The sequence below is a fragment of the Apteryx rowi genome, unplaced genomic scaffold (assembly GCF_003343035.1).
Source record: "Apteryx rowi isolate R43461 unplaced genomic scaffold, aptRow1 scaffold_71, whole genome shotgun sequence".
NCBI lineage: Eukaryota > Metazoa > Chordata > Aves > Apterygiformes > Apterygidae > Apteryx > Apteryx rowi.
Window position 1 is genome coordinate 2,324,667 of NW_020450994.1, and position 27,133 is coordinate 2,351,799.

The following is a 27,133-nucleotide window of genomic DNA, read 5'->3' on the forward strand; positions in this document are numbered from 1 at the left end:
GGGAAGGAATAGTGTGTGGCTTGTGTTCAAGTGTTATTGTTTACCATAATACTTCATGCAAGTAATTCAAAAAAGTCTATATACTCAGGACTGTTTACATCTGAATAAATAGGGTAAATTAGCAAATACAGTATTTAAAATTATCTACAAAAATGTGTTTTACCAGGTATTCACTGTTTGTATCAAGTCTTAAAGAAAAGAACTTCTAGAGAAATACGAAAGAGTATGAAATAAAAGAAAAAAATGTAAATGGAAACATTTTAAGAATCTCCTCAGGAAACCAATTCATATGAACTGTTAACTAAACCGAAACTAAAACAAAGATTAAAACTATCAGGTGGCCTTCTCAGCAAATATCTTCAATCAAAAGGCCATAAACAGCTATGCTTTACATATTATTGATTTGTTTATTTTACACCATGAGGTGGAAGCAACACATTTTCCTTTTAGTAAAGTATACACAAATAGCCTCACTCAGAATACACTTTTAATGCACATAAAAAAAGTATTCATCTTACAAATTGTTTTGCAATCCAAATATACAATAGCTTGGAAAACAATATTTTAGAAAACAAAAGCCAATGTAAAAAGACTGCTTAAAACAACTAAAATGATAAACATTTCTGTATGGCTCTGTCTTTACAGTTTTCTTACTGCATCATCAATATCAGAAATCTGTTCCTTCAGCTGGTTCCACTGTTCTGGATTTAAAGAAATACCTGAAATGCATTAAAAACAAATACTTAGTACAAAAAGAAAATTGAAGCTCAGGATCTTGCATACTTACTATTAAGACTGATTTCATATTCAGACTGTCACAAAAATGTCACAACTATTAATGTTTCAGCTGCTTCAAGTGTAATAGCTATCTCATTAAATTACATAGTAACCTATTTCAATTTAGCTTTAATCCTTAGTTTGCCACTGGACAAGTTTAACTTACAAAGACAACGAGTACAATACAACAAGCTCATTCACAAATGTTATGCTGAACACAGGATGTGAAATATAGCTCTGGCCCTGATAGGAAGCAGCACAAGCCCTGGGTGAGATGTAGGTACCCAACCCTATTTCTGTGGACTATTAAAAGCCATAGCTCTGTGGACTGAACTTCTATGTATTTGCAAAGTACCATAATTCTGCTTTTATTTTTCTCAAAGCACTGTTCTAAATAATACATACTATATGCAACATCTTGGATATAATCTGTTCCATTCCCTAGAACTCACAAACCAACATGGAAGTTTGGTTTGTTTTTTGTCGTTTTGTTCTGTTTTCCTACAAGTCCACTCTAACTTCTTGTGACATTCAATGTATAAGCATTGAAGTTTAGTCAAACAGCCATGCAGTATGCTGGAAAAAGATTACAGCTATATCCAAGGTCATGAAAACAGTGTTCTTCTAATATATTAATCTTCCCAAATAATTGCTGTTGTGCTAATCATGTAGTAAAGTCTTTTACTGCATTCTTTTTCCATTGTCTCAATGTTAAAGTATCCTGTTACACCAGATTTGCATACTGCCTTCCATTTAAAGAATCCTTTATTTACTAAAATGTGCCATAAAAACATACCAGCTATAACAAATAGCACTAAGGCTTTGCAGTAAGTTTCCTTGCTTAAAAGTCACAAGAGTTTTAGGATAAGTTATCTACTTTTTAGATTTGAGTGGTTAATTTCCTTTAGATCTTAAATCTTAGCCTAGAACTACAGAAATATATGGAAAGTATTGCATTACTCCTTGACCCTGCCTTCATATTTTCAGTAAACTGCATTTAAATAAGAAAAGCACTGAAAATTGTTAGTATTTTTATTAGTCTTCACTGAGCAAAATTCAGGTAGCCAAGGAATGTTTCTCCTTCCTCTTCACCCTTATCACTTATTCAAATCAGCAAAAGAAATATAAATTGAGCAAGTGTCATTTTGATACTGAGTTTTTTCCATTCTGCCACCATTTCCAAGAAAAGTTACCACCCTGACTGTCCAGTCATTTTAGTCACATTATAGATTCAGTTCAGCTGATTTCAGCAGCAAACATCTTGCTTCATTGTTTTCCTAGATCTGCCACCTCCACAGTAGTCATATGACAGATGAGTTTTGTTCAAAGATGTTCATGGCACAGCAGCATTCACTTTACTTGTATGCTTCAGAATTAGTGGGTCTTTTGGATTGACAATACAAAAGAGAAAATGGGTCAAGTGGTTGAAATTCCCCATTTCCCTTTCTTCCTAATACACATCCCTATTTTCCTCTAATTTTTAAACAACAATATATGCTATTTCTAATTTCGTCAAAGACAACAGAAGTCATCTAATATATTCAGCTTCAAATTCTACAAGTCTTTGGTTCCATGYAATACAACAATCACCACTTCATCAGCCCTGTAAAAGCTTGAGGTCAGCTTGGAAAGAAACAGGAGACAAAAGCCACAGGAGCAGTGGATGAATTCCGGTACGTAAATTCTGTCCTAGCCTAACACCAGTTCTCAGTCTCTTTTGAGTGCAAGAGCACAGGAATGAAAGATATTTCCCTGGTGTCCAGTTTAATTTCACCCTAACCTCATATGGCTTAATCCCTTGCCAAAAATACACCACATTATCAGGCCTCTATATTATCACTCAACATGACTCACACTTGCACGAAAATTTTCTGCTTTCTAATCTTATTATGGAGAAGTCTTCCAATAAAATCCCCCAGAATCTTTTCCCAGCTGTCCCTCAATCACTAAGCTAATTCCACAGTCATCCTCATCTAGTGGTGAAGTTATGTCAGTGCTATAGAGTCCTAAGATCCAGCATTACTTCCCAAGCCAACTTCATCACAAATCTGACAAACATACTCCTGTTGCTCTTCTCCCCCTTCTCCTTGGTTCTAAATTCCTAATTCCTCAAGCTCCAGTCCAAGACCATATTTCCTTTGTGCTTCAGTCTCCTCACTCCTCCCCTACAATCTCTGTGCCAACTCTATAGCAGTACAGACTCCCAGGCCTACCCCTCTTATCAGCCAGGCTCTTCTCTATTACCCCCCTGCAGCGATCAGGCTTCTTTCATTGCTTTCTCCCTGTAGGTTGAACAGGATCTTAAAACAGCTGAAATGGAATTCAATTTTTGGGGCTCATTATCTTAGTTTTCTCTATCATTGCTTTATCAGAGCACCACCACAATGATGATGAAGCCAGATGAACTGCATGGAGTTTAGACCTTCTAACTGTTTAAAATAATCTGGCACCACAATTTTAATCTGTATTCTGAAGACAAAGAACTTGTACTTTAATCTTTATCATGTGAAGCTTAAGCAAAGTATTTTACAGCTTCAACTTCTTACATGGTTTTTAGGATAGTTAGATAAGCAGTCCACATGTGCATGAATGGAACATTACATTTATATGCTGTATCAGATTTTATTAATTTTATCATGATAAAATGCAGACCCTTCTGCCACATTGATAAATACCTCCATCTACATCATGTAGCTTTTGATCAGAGTCTATTGAACCACTGATCTGTAGCATAGTTATCAAAAATGAAAAGAATAGGCACAGGACAGCCTTGTCAGCCAACAAAATAGCTTCAATTGATCTTTAGTCACTTCTATGYATTACTATCACTTCACCTACCCATCAAGTCTTAATGTTGTTTCCCATTCAAGAAATAGCATGTACTTTTGATCTCCACCTCTAAACACAGCAGTTTAAAGTCCTTCAAAGAGTAATCTTTTTTGTGAAATAGCAGCAACACATCCAGAACAAGAGGTTTTCCTGTACAGTATCTGTACACACTGTAGGTCCAAACCTATTACCAGTGGTTATCTAATTTTGAAAATACTTCAGGTTTTCCAAACATCTATTAACTATGTTGCTCCTATTGACCATGTTGCTGCTGGACACACTACAAGATTGTAATAACAAACCTTATGTTGATTCTATATTAAATGTCCCCAAGCTCCAGAACTAAGTGTTCTACACTTGCCTCTTTCCTTGGTGTAATATGAAAAAAATCTGAAAAACTAAGCTTTTCTAACAAAAGCAATGCAATGTTAATAGTTGCACTACTACTGCAACTATTATCTCATCCCCACTTTGCAAGTGGCAAAAAAAAATCTGAAAATGGTTCAGTAAAGGCATGCCATTAGAAGTAGGTAATAAAAGTTATTAAGCATACAATTGCTTATGCTGTTCTGCAGATTGGATTTACAGTACTAAACCTCAAACATGTAAGGTATTTCCACCTCAACTAAAGTCTCAAAACATTTTTTCCAGTTAGTCACACCATTAGATGTTTTAATTATTTTAATCTGAAGTTGGAGAGAAGTTGATGAACATAAGTGGTTTAAAGAAATTAACATTTCTTTACACCTTAATAACCTTAAGAAATTAACCTTTTCAATTAATTTTGAAATAAGTCTTACTGTAATGAGGGCAAGAAATGAAGTAGATAAATGCTAAGTTCATTGTGGGGGAGGAATGGCCATGTTTATATTACCCATAATCAATTTGCTTGTATCTAATGCTTTTTTTCCATAAGCCATRGAAGATTCATTTAGAAAAAATACTCAGGCAGGCAGCTGGAAAACAGACTCAGGCTAATGAAACTGTTTTGCTTTTGATTATAAACTATAGGTAAGACTCATCATTTAAAAAATAAAGTACAGGTATCACTCTAAAAATATATGTTTAGTTACAAAGTATAAGAATCTGAAACACTGGGTTCTCCAGTAAACTGCACACAATATTTTAATATAAAATGGCACGAAGCAAAAAAATACCTTTTCTGCCAGGCTTCATTTCACCTTCTTGATCCATCCAATATTCTCTAATATCAATTAAGACTTTCCCTTTAAAGTCACGAACACTGACATACCTCATTTTGCCAATCTGTCAAAACACATGTAAAGATCTATTAGATATTTTACATAATACAGCATTCACTTTTCCAAACAGTACTATACTTGGACATGTGACATTGCATACTGCAGCTTATTTTAGACACCAGAGAAACAACTAGTTCAAGAGCCTAATCCAGAGTAGTTTGTAGGCTAATAAGAAATGACAACATAAATAGATGAAGGATTTAAAACCCGTTGAGAATTCAATATTCTTTTCTGCAAAAGTGGCTGTCATAGAATAAAAATAATTATATGCCTAACAAGCTAGTTTCTTATAAAAAGGCACTAGTTTACTGTTTTCTGGAATAAAATTTTGCCTCTAAGTTTTTGCCAGTGGTAAACAGAGGGAAAGCAAAAACAGCTCTATTCCCAAATCGAAGCTTTAGTCCATTCCATATCTACAGAAATCAAATTAGATATTCATGTATGAGAAGTACAATTTCTGGAGCCCCCCTCCTTTTTCCCCCACCACAGTAAATACACGTGAAAGTGAAAGGAAGACACCAACTGTCCCATGCCTGCTCATGAGTCCTCATGATATTTTGTTGGTACAGTGGGTGCAAGAGTATCTTGCCGCACGAGATGTCCAAGAACATCTGGTCCTTTAAATTTACCAGCATGTAGCATACAATGAAATTGTCTTGGTTAAAACATCACTTTAGAATTTCATGATTTCTGTAGCACAAGAGTATGCCTGAACTATGGGTTTTGCAGGCTTCTCCCCCCCCCTTTTTTTTTTGGGGGGGGGGGGGAAGGATAACTATGCAATGCATATTTAGGCTTATTAAAGCTGTTTTTAAATTTGATATCAAAAGGAGTCACACTAATTCAAAGTCTAATGTGAATTTGAGAATCAAAAATTAGATAATGAAAACACTGAATCATGGACAATACATTTAAGAAGAGCTATACATTCTATATTCAGTCTCTGAAGAAGGAACAGATATTCTGAAGTAACCAATTTTAATATAGAATATTTCTTCCTGATAGAACATTAGTTTTAGCTTTCAATTGCCTTAATGTATGCATGTATGTATCCTGCACTTTCACATAGTTTAATAGAAGGACAAACATCTTACTAGCATTAAGTCTGACCAGAAAGCATAAAAAACTCTCCAACCAACTAAAATCAGGCAGAGGTTTAAGTAGTAAGCTGTTGTCTCCAGAATAAACAAACATGCTTTACTTGCTTAAAGTAATTTTTTTCCTTACACAGATCACACTGAATTAATTCCAGAACTGATTTAAAAACAGTTGGCTCACTTTTAGATACTATAAGCCTGAAGCAGTTCTTTTTCCTGCTTCCAGGCGTATTTAAAAAAAAAAGGTTACTGCTTCTAAGATAATATTTTGTGATTTATTACTTTCACAGTACTACAAACATAACGTTCCAAAATAAGGTATGATGTCACAGTAGCTGTGCTCTTTCAGACTTAACTTGCTACCATGCCCAAATTTGTCAGCACTGCTGGCACAGGATATCCTAAATGACCTGCATAAACAACGTTCTTGGTTTTACACCATAATGCTTCAGTGATTTTTAGGTTTCCTTGAAAAACAGCTTCTAGTGATACATTCCTCCAGAACATCTTGCYCCCCAGGTCTATCAAAGCATGTCAGTGCATTGCTGACAATTCCAAATTTGTTTTAAAAAATACAATGTAGATTAGCAATGCAAATACTGTCAAAGGGTTTAGGATTTGAACATTAAGGATGAGACTAACCATCTTAACTACAGTAAGACAAGGGTCAAGAATATAAAGTGCACATTATTCACTCAATCAGTAAATTTACTTAACTTGAAACAAATCCATATGAAAATCCTGAAATAAAGTTAGGCTTTATACCTCTGTCTACATTTCAGCTGAATGCTCACATTAAATTTAGAACTTTTAGTTGAACTCTATACAAAATGGTTGTCACTGCTAAAGGCTTTAAATAGATTTCTGAAGTACAGTTTTAATTAGCATCTAAGGCTAGAAGACACAACCAAAATCTAGATTAACTATACTTGACGTTTCTTAAAGTTCAGTTGTCTCTATTTCTGGCATTGAATCATTTCTGAACCATTCTTTTTTCACACAGCAACTGATGTTCCTAGAATAACTTCACTGGTGTAAGACACCTTTGCATCACTGTAAYCACAGTGGTGTTCTAAGGGTTATATTGCTTTATTTATAACAGTGTAGTTACTGCTGTATAGTCTTCATAGCCAAGTTAATACATTCTTTATTAAATATCACAGCCCTTCAGGTTGAAGATACACTATTCTATTGAATTAATAAGTTAGAGGACATTACAAACATTATTTCCAGGTTTCCACTTCTTAGAATAAAACTCACTGAACTGTGTCTAGGTTCCTTTCACAGCTATGCAACTGACTTCCTGTGTCAGCTTAAGCAAGCATCTTCTTCACAATTTCCCCTCCTATTTCTAGTTTGCTTTGATTAAGCTTTATACACTCTGTGGAAGCAGAAACAACAAAAAAGCATCTTATTCTTAGTTGATGACAATACGCATAGTTAGAAGGAACACAACAAGCTAATATAAACTCCTAGAATACAGAGTCCTGTGAACAGCTGAAATAAGCATCACATCAATTTGGTTTAGCACATTAATTCTGAAACTTATGCGGTCACCAGTTCAGCACTATTCATTATTTCACAATCACCTTTCGAGAGTGTCACAGGCCTATATACTTATCCACTTTCAGGAACCTGACATATTTAGAGATATTATGCTGCAAGACTTAAGAACTTATTTCTCACAAGCCAAACAGCAAATGAACCCTATATTTTCCAAAAAAATAAGAGCGGGCACTGTTTTCTTCTATATAAAAAGTAGAAATTTCTGTCAAATGCTTGATAACATCATGCGGCTCCACTCTGAACAGTCATTAATACTGTACCCAGGCAGCATTAACAAACCTTGTCCAAATCAAGCATAGGTAGACGATAGGATTTGTCAAACTAACCAAAGCACATGATGCAGAGCTTATGTTGGCTTGATGCCATACACAGGAATCTAACACACTAATGCTAAATCCTTCCACATTAGCATGAATTATACTTGTCCAGGACCTCTAGTAATGCATTACAAGTGGAAGTAAGGTAAGTTTTCCACCCTCTTCCCCAATTACATCTGAATCCCATTATCAAATTGAGTGTACTAGGCTACCTATAAAGTTTAAAAAAGGTCAAGATATAAATAAAATATTTGGTCTCTTACACTGAATTAATTACCTACTTACATTTTATTCCTCATACTTAMTTCCAGGAATGGTATTACACCATTAGTTTCAGACAAAAATAATAAATCCTAGATCTCAAATGCTAGATCTTCTGAATATGTTGTTCTCAAAGTATACAGCTTCCCTTATTGTAGAGCTCACTGCGAACAAAGCCTGAAAATGTGGAACATTAAGCCACTAATAAGTTTCTCATCATTCGCTACCGCTGTCGCACATACTGAAGTCACAGAACTGCTGACCATCCTATGAATGCTTAATATAAAGCCTGATTTCTATCAGTTCAAGTCACATTTGTAAGTCACACTGCAGAGTCACTTGCACAGAGATCATTTTACTACCTGGAGAAGCAGAAAAGAAAGTTTCTAGTATTACTAAACTGTAATAGGAAGCTGCTGTAAATAGTCCCAGAAGAAACCAAACTGTACCTAAAAAAATAAACACACAACTAGAGCTTTCAGCATGCTCTGCTGGGTAGAGCAGAGGAAGGGAGAGCATCCTCAGGTCTGAATGCTACTGAACAGTTACATATTAGGTAACTCATAAGTTGATACAGCATAAAACTGCTTAGTGCTTAGAGAATAATCAATTTAAAAAACATCTGCTGTTGAGTAACTAGAGGGTAGCCAGAGACTAAGGAGTATCGATGGTTTAAGCCAAGGTGATACTCAAACATTTTTTCTGTATTATACCCCACACTGAAAGGATCTTCCTATCAGACTAATAGGAGCCTGCTATTGACTGTTATTAGCGGTTTATTATCTTAAGTCAAAAAGTTTGAAAGAAACCAGTACACACAAATACTTTTGATTTTATAAAAAAATTTTATTGGAAACGAGGGGACATAAGTTTTAACTGTTTTTAATCAAGGCTGGAATTTGGGAACATATTAGCCACACAGCACAAAGCCTATATGTAGTTTTTCAGAATTCTAACTGCAGTTCACTTCTAAGTATAAGACGCTATCCCTTTTTTCCTACACAGTTCAAAGCATGCCACAGCTGAACTAAAATTATTACATCCTTCCTTTGATAAGGAATTCCAGACATTAATGCCCAGTGCCTTCAATGCAAGCCCTTCCTCCAAGTACACATCAAGAGGGAACTGAACACTGATACACCAGAAACAACTGCCCTGTATTACAGAATCAGTCAAGCAAGCCCTTTTCAAAGCACTTACACCACGTTAATCTCCACAGCTACAGCCCCAAAGCATTTCTTTTGCACTACCCAGTGTTACACCATCTTATTAGGTATCTTTCCCATACCCTTCCACAAACTGAAGATTCTAAGAATTTAAGTTCCTTTCCTATCTCCCGCCCCTTTTGAGCCAGCAAGATGCAGACATTTAGTAACTCTTGACCCACTCCCAAACACTGCCCCTAAAAAAGGTAATTGAGCTACATGTTCTCAGTTTTCAGCACACACTGCTGCAGCCTCAGCTAGCCCTAAGAGCTACGATACCCTGAATTCACAAATTTATCTTGCTACTGAAAAGAAAACATATATCTGTTCCTTAACTTGTCTTAAAAATAAGGATGGTTTGAAAATTACAACCTTCTCAGATGCTCAATGAGAGGAAAACCTGCATCATAAAACAAAGGAACAAGCAAAACTTAATCCAAGATGCTGTTGTATAAGCCAAGAGCGGAGTTGCCCTTGACCTAGTTAAATAGGAATTGAAAAGTCCATACTTCGATTTCTGAGAACACTTCTTCCAAGAGGCCTGATTAAAGAAATGTTTGCATGCAGAGATTGTCCTGATTTAATATTACAATGCAGTCATCAGTGCTGTATTTACAGACAAAAATGACTAACCAAAAAGTTACCATGGGCAAAGACATGAGACTAGATCAATTGCCACAACTCAGATTCTTTTACTTTACTGAAACCTGACTTTGCTTTTTCTAAGCATCTCATCTACATGCTAGCACTGTAATCCTCTTTGGCCAAAGCTTCATGAGACTGAACACTACACTATCAAGATATACAGACTGCCTCTAAAAGATTTATAAAGAATAGGATGTAACATGCTACCTCAACCAAATTCTAAAAGAACAGTCAATTTTACCTGAAACATATTCTCGTCTCTGTTACTGCTTTGCTTAGAAGAAGCTGCACCTTTTGAACTTTCACCAGTCTTTTGTTTCTTTACAGGCTTTTCTGGAGCTGCTTGCTTTTTCCGCTTTGCCTTGGAGCAAGAATAAAAAAAAGAAATGTTTAAACCACAACTCATTGTTGGTTACAAATAAGTTTAAGTTAGAGGCTTACTATCATGCAATACACACTATCACCTTCCTTCCACAAAGGCAGGACTCCAATACTGCACGCTTACACTAGAATTTTTTAAAAATGCTCCAGATTAGCCTAATTCTGTTCCCAGTGAAGTTTACCATAATACTTTGACTCTAAGGAGAGTTGAATTGGGTCAAAAATACATTTCAAAAACCTTACCCTTTTTGCACAGCAATACTRCCAGTTTAGATTTTTTAATAAAAAATTGAAAATCAGATGAAAGTTTTAGCCACCTTTCCACCGAGTACAACAAAAATTACATGACAGCTAACAACTCTTCTAGAAAAGAACAAAAATAATGGATGAGATAATGAAGAAAGGATCTGGAAATCACCTCCATCAGAGGAGCATGTTTGTTTTTATATCAGAGTCCAATCTCAGACCACAACATGATAAACAAAAGTGTTCTTAAACTGCTTAGATGATATCACCTGTGAATCAGATTACTCTATTTGCAGATGCTACAAAGTTACTGTTTTCACTAATAGTTATATAGTAATCATGCTGGGCTTCCTTGGAAACCAATGATACACAGATATGAAAAATTAGCTGCATTAGATAGAGACATATATAGAGGAACAGTTGCAACAAATACAGGAGGTTACCACCAAAAAAAAAAAAAAACAAACACTGTCCAATGAAGACAGCTGTTTGACTATAACTTTGAGAATACATTTGCCTACCAAAAAAACATTACCTGACCATTTTCTTTTATATTAAGATTTGACATAACGCCTAATTTGATAAGTGCAACTGAGTGACATTTCAACCAATTCAGTAGAGGTACAGACTGAGCCTCTTCACATGTCACATAAAAGACCTGATGACTGCATTACCACATAGTATTTTTTAAGATAAATAGTGATGTATTTGTGTTTTTGTTCATGATTGGTACACCTATRAAAACACAAAGTAAATAGCTATTAAAAATAATTGGGAACACTCAGTTTCTGTGTTTAAAAAACAGTTATCAGCAAACGCTAAAATTAATTAACTTAAAGACATTCTGGTTGGCTTGGCTTGTAAGTGAGAAACTAGCAGATGGTATTACAGTAAACAAAAGAAACTGAAACAGAGAAAAAGAACATGCAAACAAGATAAGCAAGTGGCAAGGGATGACGAGGCAGGTGGAGGTTTTTTTTGGTTTGGACTTGGCAAGTAATCCAGAAACCAAAACAAGGGGGCCTCAAAATTAGTCTGAATTCTTGCCACCAGGGGCAGCTTATACAGAACCCTTCTATCTCTTGCTGCAAAGAAGTGAAGAATTCCAGGAAGCTTGTGGCTAGATATACCATATGGAAAATCCTGAAGTCGTCAAAACACAAACTTAAGAAAAAAGTTCACTTCACAGCAAGAAGCATCTTATCTACAAAATCCCTAATCTTGGTTTTTAAAAGGTCTGATAAGTCATATTTAATGGCATGTGTTTTGTGACATAATGCACACCTACTTCCTTTACCCAAGCCTGGGGGGAAAAAAGTTACTACAGTAGCAATCAACTGCATATAATGTTCACCTTTTTGTCAACTTCACTATCTGAATCACTGGCAGATGAGCTTGAAGACACAAGTTCCTTTGACTTAGGCATTCTAGGAAAAAAAGATAACATTAGAATACCATAGAAGATATACATCCCATTATGGCTGGAAAGCACTCTTCAAACCCATTTGGAAAGTCTCTCTCATTCAAATCCCTCCTACAGACTCGACTCTGCATTTTCATATAAGCTTCAATACATGTTATGGATGTGATCCCAAATGTCATCCTTTTTTATATCTCTTCCCTTTTTTTGCTACAACTGCCTTAAACACAGAGTTTTAGTTTCTGAACTGTTTAGAAAGAGACAATTTTTTTCACCAGGTTTAAGTGCCCCAAGTATGGTAGAAACCACTAAGGAAAAAGTACAGCTCAGCACAGTACTATTCTCAACTTGAATTCTCAATACTACATTCATAAATATAAATTATTGAGGGCCACACCATTACCTACATCTTGTTGGGTATTTTGCTTAGTTGGATTTGCAAGTAACAGCTGTGTAATCATCATACATGAAGCCAGAAGTTACTAGCAATAACACAGAAGTCTGAAAAAACACCTTAGATTACAATGAACTACAGCATTGCAAATAATTTTTGTACTGCAGCTTTAAAACTTCAGTCACTAGAGCCTATTCATTTGCCAAACAAGCAGACGTACAGCTTTCCTTGAATGCATGCTGCCAGGTGTACTTCCACATCTCTCTACTATGCAAACATGTGGTTAGATACAGCAGTTGAACATCTTGCCTACTACTAGAAACTCTTTGTGACAAAGAAATAGCTCGTTTGTTCTTTCAGCATAAAAATAAGCATCACAGAGAGGAACAGTCTATTGTAAAATACACTCCAGCTAAGGAAGGCTATGAAATGAGTTAAGTAGTGCATGTCAGGAGAGGAAAAGGAATACCACGTACAAAGAAAAAGACTAGGTTTGAATAAGGGCAACGGATAAATGCTGATCTAAAGTAGGGCAGGTTCTAGCATAACAGCTTCGAGCACAATGAGGGAAGCTGTAGCACCGAGAACAAAACAGGGTACAGGAAGTGCACACAGGCCACACTGCAGGATGGAGACAGAGGAGAGCTGGAACGGGACAACACAAAAATAAGCACAGCGATGCCAAGAAATGGGGGAGCCAGACAAGACAGAGACTGATACATGCAGCATTAGCAGGGGATAACCCCAGAGCCCGCCTTAGGATGAGAGAGTGACAATATGGAGGAAAGTGGGGGCGGAAATTGGAGGAAAGAGAAACGGGGGTGGGAGCCCCTCAGGAGAGGCTGGCAGGCAGCGCGTGAGGGGCCAGCGAAGCACCGGGGAGAGCAAGGGCGGAATAAGACGGGCCAGACAGAGGACGAAGAAAAGGGAGAGGAGGAAGACAAGCTAGGACGGGCTGGGAACACCAGGTAGGCGGATCCCAGCCGCCATTTTCCTCCCCTCTTCCTCTCTTTTCTACGGTTCGCTTTGCCCCCCAGGGGAAAGGGGCGCGGGCCTGAGGAGAGGGCGCGGGCAAAGACGCCCCACTCCTCCCGGCGCAGGGGGGCAGCGGAAGGGCAGCGGGTCGGCGGCGGCGGCGGCGGAGGAGGAGAGACGGCAACAAAGACGAGGTTGGGGGTCGCCAGCAGGCAGGGTCAATGCCGGCGTAGGGGAACAGAGCCGGGCGAGTCCCCGCCGCCATTTTCTCCCTCACTCAAATCCTCTTTTTTTGCCCCCCCAACATGGCAGCTTCTCCTCGGCCGCGGCTCCTCCTCCCGCCCGGGCCCCTCGCGCGGCGGGGCATCCCTCCCGCGGGCTGCAGCGGGCACTCGAGGGAAGCGCGGAGGCCCGCAGCAGGGCTGCGCAGCGCGTCGCCCCGCGCCGTCCCAGGGGGCGGCGAGCCCCCGGCGGGCAGGCGGCCTGGGGCGGGGGGGTGGAGAAAAGGGCGGTGGCTGAGGCGGGGGGCGCGAGGGGAGGGGAAGACCCCGACACTCACGTCCTGCTCGGCGCGCGGCTCCTCTGCACCACGAGAGAAGCGGAAATGACGCACGGCGGAATCCCCGCCCTTGCCCTGCACCACGTGGGAGGGGCGGCGGGTGGGAGGCGTTTAAAGGGGACGCGTCTCTTTGTTACTCGCTCCCGCCTCCCCGCCCCCTCGAGGGGCGTTGGAGGGGGGCTGCGGCCCGAGGCGAGGCGCCGCCAGGGCTCGGCCGCGGGGTGCCGGCCCGGCCCTCGCCAGGGGGCTGCGTGAGGGGGTGGGGGGAAGGACACTGAGGAGCCTTGATGTCTGTCAGGAATCCTTTAAAAAAAAAAAAAAAGTAATTTTTCTTTCTTTCGTTCTGTCTTTCCGCGCCGCAGCAGTTCCTCGATCTGCTCGCAGCGGCCCCGTGAGCGGTCGTGCCCGAGGGGGTGAAGAGGAAACGCTGCGAGAGGCCATAGCCGCGCTCGCTTTGCATAACGCGACCGCAACCCGGGGCTGCCGCCCGGACGCTGTTCAGGAAAGCGCCGCTTCCCCTTTCTTAAAACGGGGCGGGGGCCCCCGGGGTTCCGTTTTCTTCCTGCGGGGGGGGGGGGGGGCACGGGCTTCCCCTTCACCTGGGGCCAAGTGCGGGTCTGGTGAAGCAGAATCTCGGCCTCTGCTCTAAACACCTAATTTCAAAAAATCCGCCTATCTGAGAGAGGAAGGGGGAAAAAAGCTTGAAAACATAACCTGAGTACAGTTAACATTCTGCTCTCTGACGATCTTGTCTATCGCTGTAGTGTGCTAACACCAAAATATACTGCATTTAAAGCACCCTGCCGATGCTGTCTCTCGTGTCACAAGTGGAAGAAGGGCAGTAGGCTTATTTCATTTCAACAAGTGTGTGACAGCTTTTGAAATAAACCAAAATGGCACTTTTTTGGAGGAAAAAGTATCCCCTGCCCCAATCTTTGTGAAAGTGAAAAGAGGGCTTTCAGCAGCCTTTACAAACGGACAGGCCAAGTATGCTGTTGGAGCACCAGTGGTTTCGTGCTGTGTCTTCCTGTATTGCCTAGCTGGAGCATCTACTTTGTTTCAGTAGATGATGAGATTTAATAACGTTAAAATATCGTTGTAGCCAATACAAACAACGCAAAACTAACATAGCCTGTCATTGTTTGCACCAACAAGTCATGTAGTTGTGCTGTAAGCATTGGGATGGCAGTGCTTCAGATACCCTCTATCAGTTGACTTTAGTGCTTTTGTCATCGTTATTACTTCTAGAACTGTGTTTTTGCTACCAACAATGGGAGCTTTTCATAAAAAGTGTAAACAAGCTATCAGAAATAGGAAGTGGACCAGGCCTGGTCTTAGCTTCCAGGTAGATCTGTTGCTGGTAGAGATGGCAGTGGGGTGGTAGGTGATCAGCTTCTGCAGTTCCAAGAACAGACACCTCTTAATGAGGTAATTAAAATCAAAAGTTTTGGCCTTCCTAAATTCCAAAGATGGCTGTTCATCAGCCTGGGCCAGCAGGATATATATCCTCATGGTTCAAGTGGGGATGATCTCCAAAAGTCAGCGTTAGTGGCTGCAAGTCCTGAGCAGTGTTTCTGGAAATGTACTTTCTATAACCATAAAGGGAGGCAGAAGAAGAGGACTTTGGAAGAGACCCATGAGGCCTGTGCTGTCTTCACAATGAGTTGAGGCAATACATCCTTCTGCCCTTTTTTTAATTTAGCAGCAGGAAAACAGGAATACCAACAGTTAGAAGTACCCCCTTTTAACTAATTCTTACATATTACTTGTTTCATATTGCTGTTATGTGTCTTGTAAAAGGGAAACAAAAAAACAAAAAATATACAGCTGCTACCACACTCTCAGTCTTTGGAAAATAAGATGTTTKTTTACACGGAATTAGAGCATGGTAAATCACATGCATGTAAATATAATAATTATCACCACTAAGCAAATATCAAACTTGTGAAGACATGTAGTTGTGGAAGATGAATCGGTGATCTTATAATACCACATACTTAACACCAGCAATAGAGAAAAGACGTATTCAACAAAAGATGGTCTCCATATATAAAATATTAATTAGAAAAAAATATTCTCAGACCTTGACATAGCTATTTTTTTAAGGCCTTTACTAACTTTCATACTAGAACAGAAATGGCTGTTAGGGCTTCGTAATCCCTTTCTACTTTGCTTTCTTACAGGTCAACACTTGGTACACAAAGAATGCTAAGCTTTTAAGGGCATCACATACAAATCAACAGTTATTTGTGTATTTTTAATCAAGTTCTTCAGCTTTGAAATAAATCAAAATGATTAAAAGAATTTTTTTTCTGCTGGATCTTAATGGGTTAAATTCTCCCACCTGCAGCATTTCCTCCAAAGCAAGCACCAAATTTATTTTTACAGCCAAATTCCCAAATATCAGGTCAGCTGGAGGAAGGGAGGATTTGCTATGACTGAGGACTTAATATTATCTTTTTCTGTAAAGATGAATTTCTTTGATAATTATTTTGGTAGTAAAGTTTAATGGCTGTTTGAGCTTTTCTGTAAATTACCCTTACTATATGTTATTTTATTTAAAAAGATGAAAAAAAGATACTAGGAAAAGATGCTGGCTTTAGAAAAGTGGGGAAGGAGCCTTTATCTTTTTTCCAAGGTAAATTTCTTCTGTTACCTTCTGAGTGAGTCATCTATCCACCCAAGGGGTATAGTTCACTTTCTGAGCTCTTAAAATAGATTTTTGTAATGGGTTTATTCCCTGCTCAGACACTTTCCTTCAGTAGCTGCCTTAAAAGGACTTAAATTCTTCTAGTTACTGCCTGATTACCTCATTTCATATCACAAATGTCTTTGGCTGAGAAAGATGTTGAAATGTTAGCTTTTTCTTCAGAGAGAAATTTTAGCATGTAGATTGGAACAGGAATGCTGAAAAATGCAAGCTTGTGCTTCTGATCATATAGCAATTATTAGCTCTGTAATTGTTGACTCCTCTAGTTACAAATAGTATAGCTGGCATGAAACATTTGGGGAGGGGAAGGAGGGGCAGCTCTTTTCAATAAAGTTTTAGCATTCAGAATGGCAATAGTATAAAAGGTGGGGAAAGAAACTGGATGAGGAAGGGAAGGTTGGCCTGTAATAAAGATACTAATTTTACTACAGTGGCAGGAAAGAAAGGGTAAAGGATATTACTAGGCTATACTTTTGCTTCTGGACTGTAACCGGTTTGTTTCCTGTGTGTGTATGACATGTATTTGGAGTTTGCATTATCACTTAAATAATTTTGTATTATGCTTCAATATTGGGACACTGGGTTTTTTTTTTTCTGTTGCACTTTGATATTATAAACACTGATAACTTTCCTATATGATTTAATAAATTGTTTATTTTATTAAAATATATGTTGGTATGGTCACCATTCAGCTTCCAAACCCCGTTGTTAAAAGGTAACAATTCTTTTGTTTTAATCATTTATACCTGTGCTGAAAACATCTGGTCTTTTTCCTCACTGGTTAAAGAGTAATTTAAAATAATAAGGTTGATAAGGCACTGAATTCCTTATGTGTGTATAGCTATCTGAAATAGGTTCCAGGTGGGAAGATAGTACTGGAGTCCTTATACTGATATAAAAAACTCCTTGAATCTAGAGCGTTTACAAAGAGAGCACTAAGTACTGAATTACCTTTTGAGGAGGAGATGTGCAGCTTTTGTTAGGATGTTCGGTGCTTGCTGCGTAGGAAAGCTTTAATCTTCTGCTACATCTGCCCTGCCCTCTGGTGGTCAAACAAAGTCCGGCTGAGACTCTAGTTTTTACATAATCTGCAAGGTTGCCCCTAAGAAATCTTACCTACATCTGCTACAAAAAATGTCTAAATTTGCTCAGTTTTAGTGGCTTATAGAGAGGGTGGAAGAGATTTAGAGTTTTACCCATTGCATTTCAACTGCCATCTTGCAGTCCTGTGGTACAGCAGCAGAGACTTACATCCTGGACATTAAAGTAAAATAGTAGGATTGATGACACTGCATGTTAAATGTTGCTTTCTTTTAACCATACATTGGAGATCTCCTTTCATATGGATGAAATGAAGGCCAAAGATTTGGTTTTCTGAATGTTAGCTTGCCATTTTTTGTCCGTGATATTTTTAGATGCATTGAACTTTGGAGAAATGGAGTAGCTTTACTATTACTACTGAAGTTTTGTGTTCTGGTGTATGTTTTCATTTTGGGAATTCTTGGCTATTCTTCTGTAATCTTAATAGGGACAGAGATGGAGAAGTTTCTTCTTCCTATATGAAAAATTCTTTTGAATGTTTGAGTAAATCTTTTCTTGCCTAACTCCCTCTCCCACGTGCTTTTCACTTTATCACTCCTTTCATTTTCATTCCAGTTAAGGATACAGAAATAGGTAAAGTTCAGAATGCCCTAAAGGATCCAATCTGAATTTATGACTGTTTCATTTTGAAGCAAATCTGATACACATGTCATATAGAGATGCAATCTTGTTTTATAAGCTACTGAGGTTTTTTAAGTATAGACTATGAACCTGATCCTGCGAGCTAGTAGTAACATAAATAGATGTTATGTAATGGTTCACCAAGTCACCAAGAAGCATCAGCTTCTTACTAGGAAGCTGCTGAGGGGAAAGACTTCACCTGCAATAATGCTGTTTTTCTTTCTTTCTTTTTTTTTTTTTTTCCAAGAAGAAGGGAAATCTTGAATGTTTTCTCCTGTCATCCTTGATAAATGTGACTTCTTGTAAAGTGTTATGTTATAATCTCTTTAAAGTAATATATGCACTGAGGATTCAATATACAAAATTCAATTGGAACAGTAATCTGAAATTTTTGCTGAAATTGCAGCTGTATCAGGCTGCAAAATGGGAGGTTATGCACAGATATACGCAGGGCTGAAATCACAAAATATAGAATGGGATATCTGAATTAGGACTCCTAGAAATGACTTGCGCTGAGAAGTTACAAAACCTAAGACAGAAATCTGTATTGAGACTAAGAAAGCTTTTTTTTTCCCTAGCTTTTGGAGCTAAAGATTGAGAAAGGGTAAATGTTCCCAATTCACCCCATCAGTTCTGAAGAAATATGCAATTGCAGGTCTACCCACTTTCAAAATACAACTTTAGTGGTATAGTTTTAAAAGGTGTGTGAATGGCCGTGTGTGTGTGTGTGTATATATATAAAGAAATATGTATTGAATGTTGTATATTGCTGTATATCAGTATACAAGAAGGTTTATAACTGAAAAATTTTGAAAGTCTTTGAAACAAAGAAAACTTCAATTTCTATTTTGTCCAAGTACCATGATCCAGTGATTCAATGTGAACATTTTTTTTATCAAAATGGGGGGGAGGGGATAAGTGTCTCATTTATGTGTTCTGAGCCCCACTGAGGATCTAGTGACATAGGTCATGCACCTGTAAGTTCTTCTGTGAAAGATTTGTTTAGAGCCCTCCCTGGAAGTACTCTTGGGTTTAGCTTGAGGATTAGGGTTTTAGGATTTTATCTTTCAAAGCAATAGCAATGAAATGTCTTTACCCAGCAGCTGCTTTTCTTCCTAGAAAAAGTACTTTGACCAGAAATGCACCATATGTTAGAGAGGTTCAGTCCTTTGCCAGTGCAGATTCCTTTTCCCATTGTGGTTGAGTAGGATAAAAAAAGAACAAGAGGGACAGTACTGTGTAGTTCTTGTGCGAAGCTAATAATCACAAAGTTATGTTCAGTGAATTGGCAAGGATGTTTGGCATGTTAAGGAACTGTACATCATATGTCTGCAATAATGTAAAGTTCAAGTGAGGAAATGGCTTTCCTTGTCTTACTTGCTTTATAAACAAAAATATCTTTGTTGAAGTCTTACTGCCTAAGAAGGCTGCTAGTATTTTGGGATAAGGGAAGGCTGTGCTTTCATGAGAATTGTAGAAGATCCCAAGTAGGGATGTTTTTGAACAACTGCGACTTATTTACCAAAAGCACTTGCTGAAAAACAAATACTTCTGATATCACTTTTGAATTAATCCAGAAGTGAGTGTTTGATGAGTCTTGATTGGTTTAAGTGCACATCATAGTGTTGATGGAGTACACAAATGAGCTGAATGTATTTAAGGACTTTATCTAAATGGCCCCTGTATACGCACATACATGCCAGGTTTTACCTCCCGCACACAGTATGCAGGCAGGAGACATTGCGCAATTAATTTGTGCACGTGCAGCAACGGTGATATCTTGGGGGCAATTCAGACTTGATGTGCACGTGCTTTAGTTGGATGACAGTTATGTCGCTCTTTGCATGTGCTGTTGTGGTGGTGGTACGCCCAAGGGTTCAGGTGAACCCAACAAACTTGTTGCACGTTTTTGCAAGTCTTGGTAAGTCTCGCTGTGAGCTCTGCACGTGCGTGCTGACTGCGCACACTGCCTTCTAGCTCTGTGATCTGGCAAGAATGATGCCTGGGTATTTGTTGTGCATGTCGAACTTGGGTGGGAAAGCCAGTAAGCACTGACACGTGCAGTATGTGCATGGGGACAGACACCAGCATATGGCCAGGGTGGTGGTGACCTAGTTGGCCTCCCTTCTGGGCTGCTTTAGCCAACCTCCTTCAGTGTGTTGTGCGTTTGTGTGTGAGAGTGAGAAATCAACCCTGTATTTGCATTGTAGGTACACGTGTATGGGGGTGTGTTGGGGGGGGACTATGGTGCAAAACGCGGGGTAACGCGGGGAGGAAAGCAAGGCAGAGGAGCAGCGCATGGAAGGCTCTTCAGAGGGCCGCGCTCCTCCAGGCCTGGGCCCCGCAAAGGGAAACTACCTCTCCCAAGAGCCTTTGCACATCCCGCGCATGCGCGTACCCGAGACTCGCGCCCTCCCGAGGGCGGGGGCGCCTCGCGCAGCTCCAAGCGCCCTCTTCTGCAGGCGGAGGGGGGGGAGGCAGTCACGGGCCGGACTACAACTCCCAGCGGCCCCTCGCACATCTCGCGCGTGCGCACGGCGCCGGCCTGGCAGCACTCCGCCGTTGTCGCCGTAGGTGGGTGGGTGGGGGGAAGGGAGCGAGCGCGGCGGTGAGGAGGAGGAGGAGGAGGGAGGGGGGGGTGAGAGTTGAGAGTTCAGCCGCCGCTGTCGCTGCCAGCTCGGACTCATGATTCCCATATGCCCGGTAGTTTCGTTCACCTATGGTAAGTAACGGCGCTTCGCGTGTTTGTGTGCGCGGGAGGGGGGAGGGGGGCGGCCCTGAGGCGACGGCGGAGGGGGGAGGGGATGCGGCCCGCACGCGGGGCGGGGGAAGGGGAGCGGGAGGGGAGGGGGGTCCCGCGACGCCGTGTCTGACCTGGCGCTCGCGCGCTCTTTCTGTCTGTCTGTCCCCGTCTTTTCCTCCCCCTCCTTCCCTCTCCTCCGCCTCCTCCTCCCCCCTCCTCCTGCCGGGCCTCCTGTCATGGCCCCGACCGCCGCTGCCGCCGCCTCTCGGTTATCGTCGCCACAGTGCCCAGCCGGCTGGGAGAAGATGCCAAAATGGCCACCGGCAACTACTTTGGATTCACCCATAGCGGGGCTGCTGCCCAGTATAGGTAACGGCCGCGACCCCTCCCGGCCCTGCCCGGCCCCTCCCTCTGTCCGGGCTCGGAGCCCGCTCCCCCCCTTCCCCTCCGGTCCCGTGTCCGTGACTGGGATCTCCCCGCCCCCTCGGGGGGGTGAGTGCCTGCGACTGTTCCTGCCCCCGCCCCGCGGGGGGGCCTCTTCTGCACCCCGCTCCTCCGGGATGCTTCTGCCGGGGACCCCTCTGCTTGTCTGCCCCGCCCGCGGGGGTGTTTTGTTATCCTCCCGGTACGGGCCTCCCGGTACCCCCTGTRGTGTGAGGGCGGGGAGATGGAGCTGGGCTCCACGGAGGAGGAGGAGAATCAGCGGCAGCATCAGGTCCCAAGGCCCTTAAATTAAAATGGCCACTTGCAGTCAACATCACCGGCGAGTTACCGTCTCCCACCCCCGGGCCCTTCTCCAGCTCYAGGGAAGATGGGGCTTGCTCCCCAAGTCTTTGCCCCCACTCCAGTCAGTGTGGGAGGACGGAATCCTTGTTAACATAAGCTAAAATTACACCTACACAACCTCTGGGAGATTGGGTGGATACAGGGAAAGCAAAAGCACCAGAAAATTCAGGGGACTTTGTCATTCCACTGAAGCGATGTTAGAATTAATGTTCTATCTAGGAAGCTAGATCAGGTACTGCTAAGGCCCAGCATCTCTTAAAAAGATTCCCTACTCAGATATCTAAGACCAGGGGCAGGTCTTACAGTGGAGTTCAGGGACCTGTAACTGTACATCTTGCATAGATATACTGCCTTAGTCTTTGTGTGTCAAAGATTATATTTTAGTGTTAAAAAGTGATAATAAGTACCATCTGTTATCTTACTTTTTGTGAATGCAAATTACTAGATTTGGCAAAAAATAGATATTGCCAGGAAAATTTTTACGTATTTGACTGGTATTGGAGTAGCATCTTGAAGCTTACATATGAATCTATATTATTTGTTTCATAAATCTGTAATAAAGACCGTCCTTGATTCCTAAATCTTGGTTAATGTAAAAGAAGAATAAAGCAAATGTATGAAAGTTTATTAACAATCAAATGCAAATATATGCTGCTGTTAACTACATAATCAAACTTGCCCAACTTAGGTAATTTAAGGAAGATACAGTTTTATAGAGGTCTTGGAATGACTCTGAGGATTGTGCTTGCATTCTTTCCTGGAAATGGACTTAAAGTACATTATTTTCATTTACTCACAATATTTAATAGTTAAAGTGGAAAATCAAACTTAGCTCAATCTTCTAGTTCTTTTAAGATGAGCTGCTGACAGTATGTTTATGTTTTACTTGACAAATACAGTGAAATTTGGATTTGGGTCATCACTGGGGATGGAAGAGATTCTAACTAGCAAAGATGGTTTTCTTTTTCTCTGTGGGGGCAGGTTTTGTAAGGAAAATGATCTTTAGGAGAATAATAAACTACAGAGATCTGTATGTCTGCAGCTGAGATATGGAGTTTAATTTTTAAAAATTATTATTCCTTTTAATTTGGATCTGGGAAGTCCATAGACTTCAGAACCTGAACAACTCGTAAAACAACAAGTCAAGTAAAATTTCCTTTTGAGTTGTTATATAAAAACTTATTGCAATAATGCTTAAGTTCAAACCTGTTTTCATAGTTAATCCTAAATGTGTTCTTGAGAAAATGGAAAAACTGATCAAAAGAAGTTTTTTCCTTTCCTGTCACAAGTGCAAGATACTGTTCTGTTTATATATGAGTGAAAGACTCTGTGTCCTCTAAATGATTTGTATATTTACCGGATCTCAAGTGAAGAGGCACAGCAATCGTTGTTAAAGCACTCCTTTCATAAAATACGAAAGACCCCAGTATTTTGAGCCAAAAATACAGGAATCACTTGGAATATCTCACTCTYATGATGAAGTTTTAAGAACCACAGTTAAAATGAATGGCGGAAAAGGGAGCTTACCTTCTTAAAACAGACTTGGCGGGTCCATGTCAGCTTATTTACTGAGTGCCTCAAAGTGTATATTCCACTCCAGTGTATTTGAGAAAGAGATGGCGGAGGCAGAGGAAGATAATAAAAGATTTAATATTACAATAAGGCCTGTAAGATTGTTTACAACATTTAAAGTACCACAGTTTATGGAAGAATAAAATTCTTGCTTTGTTGGAAGCCAGGAACACAGGGGATGATCTGTCCACATCAGTGGATGTTTATGTCCTAAATAATAGGTACATAGGCCTCATAAATCTACAAAATTTTATAGTTTTGATGTATGCCATCCAGAAGTCCTAATGCTCTAGTTTTTATAGTAAATAGCAAAACTGGCAGATTTTTAGATTGCGACTTTAAAGGAATCTCATTCAGTGCTCCCTTGTATATAGAATCCTGTTAGTTTCAGCACGTCTAAGAGTGCAAAAATCTGTGTGGAATTCTTTTTAGGATATAGGCATTCTTGAACTATCTCAAAGTATGAAACTGTTAAATATTCAGTTGAAGACTTGCAGAGGAAAATAGCTTCTTAACAGAAGGAAGAGAGTCTAAATAGTTTATGAGAAATGATTTCAAAGAGGAGAGTCTGCCCTACCAATTAAATGAGGTTTGAAAGGAGTTTGTAGTAGTGTTTTTCCCTATTTAATTCTGGACTCATAGGAGACCAATATAAACCCTGTGAGAATTTCAGTTTCTCAAACTGACAGTATTCTAATTTGCATTAAAAGCAGTGAAGACACCACATATTAGAACTATTGGATTAGTGGAAATAACATCTTAAAATCAACAATTAAAAAGACAATGAAGTTGTTATTGAGTTAGAAATCATTTTACATCTGGCTGTGAATCTAGTTTACCTATGGCCATTGTGGACCGTTTAAATATTCACATGTTCTTCATATGAAGGGTAAATTAAAATTTATCCAAGGAGTATAGTCTTAACATTAAATACTGAGATTTGAAGTAGGTATAAAGGCCAGATTGGCAGTTGCTCAAATGTTAGGTCTTGGATTTGGAAAATTCACCAGTAGGGTGTGCAGGAGTTGGTAAGGTATTTACTGTTGTAACAGTGTAAGCACTGTAGTTCCCTGAACTGACTAGGTAAGTAAGAGAGGGAAAAGATGTCCCTTTTATTAGTTCATAAATACTAGTTTTCATATAGCACGTTTGAAATCTTGCCTCACTTCATATTTAATCAAAGACAGCAAAAGAGCTGAGTGCCCTTTAAATTTATAAATAATGGATTAGAGGCATTCTTGTTCCTTTTGGTGTTGTCACAGCATAAAATTTCCTGCTGCCCATTCATACAAAATTCTTTATGAGAACTATGGAGTAATAATATCATGACTTAATGAGAGAAGCATTAGATTATGCAAATACTGATAAAGACAATTTCTCTGAGTATTGTGTTACCTTTACAATTTGTACTTTTTGCTAATGGTGGTATTAGAATGTAAGGTTACAGACTTGCTTGCAATGTTAAACTCATCTGTTACTTTTTTAAATAACTGTATTAATCTATTTGTTTAGGATTTCCAAATAAATGTGGAATTTGGTGATACCAGTCTGCTGTGGGTGGGTGGGTGCATGCATGCTATAGACCACCTGAGCCACTGTGGTTCTGTATTCAATTTGAAAAGAACAGCCTGATTTTGGAATGTCTTTCATGTGTAAAAACATCARTATTCTTAATTCAGTGCTGGAGAGAGGCATAGTTATGCTTTTATTTTAATGTTGCCTGATTGGAATGTGGAGATACTGGTGGAGAGATGGGTGTATTGAGAAAGGTTTCGACAAAGAAGGGAGTTTTTATTTGCCTACAAATGTGGTGGTCTCATTTAATCAACCTTGCGCTAAGGTTTTGGTTTCTGTTAAGAAGATAAAAATAACTTTGAGTTTCTTCTTAGTGAGTCACTTCTAATGAGGCAGGTCATAGATTGGAGATTCTTGGGTAGTTAGAACTGATTTAGTAACTTTGAATTGCAGTATGTGTGCCCTTAAGTAGCATGAATATTAATCGAGTGTCATGAGCCTTTGGAGCCTTTCCAGATGAAAGCAATTGTAGCTATTCAGGCCCAGAACAGATCATGATGCGTGTGAGTTTAGGATAAGATGTAGTCTTTAGTCAGCCATATGAAAGTGAACTCTTGCTATTATAGCAAGCTTGGAATTCAAGCACAGTGCAAGATGTTACAGGATATTCAAGGCTAAGGTACAAATCAGCAAGGGGAGGTGAAATGCTGTGGATGGATAGGTTTGCCAATGACAGAAGGTTGGGCGGGGGGGGGGGGTTGTTTGTTTTGTTCTCTTATGTGCTAGTACTTCTAACTAGCTTTACTTTAGTCTTATCAGTGTCTGCCCCAATTACCTGTTCTTCAACGGGATCATGATTCCAAAAGCTTTCAACCTTTGAGATGTTAGGGGTGTAATCCACACAGGCCTACTAGCTCAGGTTTAAAGTATCACTAAACGTAATTCAGGCTTATACTGGTGGACAACAGGAAGATAGGGACAATACTGAGAAGGAGTTATGGCTTMTTCTGAAGTGAAGATGTACTACTAGACTTGAACTTATGTTAGGAAAAACAGATATTTGTTCATCTTATGATGGTGTGTCATAAACACCCCACTCTGAAATGCGTGGGGAATTAATTTATTCCTGGTATTATCATAGGATAAACCTACTCGTGTTGTAATGTAAAAACTCCAAATGCTTTCTTTCCATGAATTGTATGCCACTGCTATCTTGAGTTGCATCCTATTTTAAAGGGTATGTATTTTTAACAGAAGGGACTCAGTTGATACGGGGAGCTGCATTGTGTTGCTTCTCCTTTGTTCAATCTATGCTAGTGTTAAGTGCCATCTTAAACATGCTGGTCTAGCTTACTTAGTATACACAAGAAAGCTCCAATGAGCTACTGCTGTTTGTACAGAGATTTTGATAGACTTATTTTCAAACCAGCGAGGTGCCACTCTCAAATGAGATGGCAACATTAGAGAGGAGGTCAGGAGCTCTGGGTTTGTTAACATGAGCTCTATGCCAGTGTTGCAGTGAACTAATGACAGGGAGCCAGACGGGGGTGGTAACTGGGGAGGAAAGGTGCCTCAGTAATCAGAGTAGCCTCTGTCACTTTTAGGAGGGAAGTCTGCAAACTGGTTTAAATTTGCAACAGGCTCACATCTTTAAGGACCAAGCATTTGGGGAAACTTTTCTGTTAAAGGTATTAAAGTCCTTTGTAGTTGTAGTCTCAAAATAGACTGATACTTGTAGGCTTAGCTCTGTGATAGTGAATTATGTGTGAAGTTTTGTCTGTTACTTAAATGGAACAATGGCAGGGTAAAGGGTAGTTGCATTATTGGTACCTGGAAAAGCTAAGTAGTGGCTCACGGCAGGAAATACAGACTRTTTTAGGAACTGAATACAATTTTCCATGCTAGTGAAGTTTCTTTGCATTTGTAGAGACCTTGCCAATTTTAGCAATTTTTCTAAACAGGGAAAATGTTAATAATTAGTAGTTTTTCAGGCAGATGTAACATCTCATTTGGCTTGAGCTGTCGTTGTGAACACAGCTATTAACTACATTGTTTAATAAAAGCTATGTTTTGATACAGATAAGGGACAGCAGTGCAGACAATTAGGTGACCATTGTGTGTAACTGAGTAGAGGGAGGTTGATACAAAGCA

General features: G+C 39.8%; 2 protein-coding genes across 4 annotated transcripts in view; one reads left to right on the forward strand and one right to left on the reverse strand.

Annotated features, from left to right (window-relative positions):
• Positions 1 to 384: 384 nt before the first annotated feature.
• On the reverse strand, positions 385 to 14,026 carry SUB1 (SUB1 homolog, transcriptional regulator). The gene is made up of 5 exons (XM_026087200.1): positions 13,935 to 14,026; positions 11,941 to 12,013; positions 10,201 to 10,320; positions 4,764 to 4,872; positions 385 to 719 (listed from the first exon to the last, which is right to left on the reverse strand). The coding sequence occupies exons 2-5, from the start codon at positions 12,010 to 12,012 to the stop codon at positions 640 to 642; spliced, it is 381 nt and encodes a 126-aa protein (XP_025942985.1). The 5' UTR covers position 12,013; positions 13,935 to 14,026; the 3' UTR covers positions 385 to 639.
• A 6,953-nt stretch (positions 14,027 to 20,979) lies between these two features.
• ZFR (zinc finger RNA binding protein) overlaps positions 20,980 to 27,133 on the forward strand; it is a 40,410-nt gene continuing 34,256 nt past the window's right edge. For all 3 annotated transcript variants that reach the window (XM_026087167.1, XM_026087168.1, XM_026087169.1), the window contains exons 1-2: positions 20,980 to 21,088; positions 21,394 to 21,478. In XM_026087167.1, the coding sequence (XP_025942952.1) occupies positions 21,052 to 21,088; positions 21,394 to 21,478 (122 nt within the window). In that variant the 5' untranslated portion in view covers positions 20,980 to 21,051. The remainder of the gene's footprint in view (positions 21,089 to 21,393; positions 21,479 to 27,133) is intronic.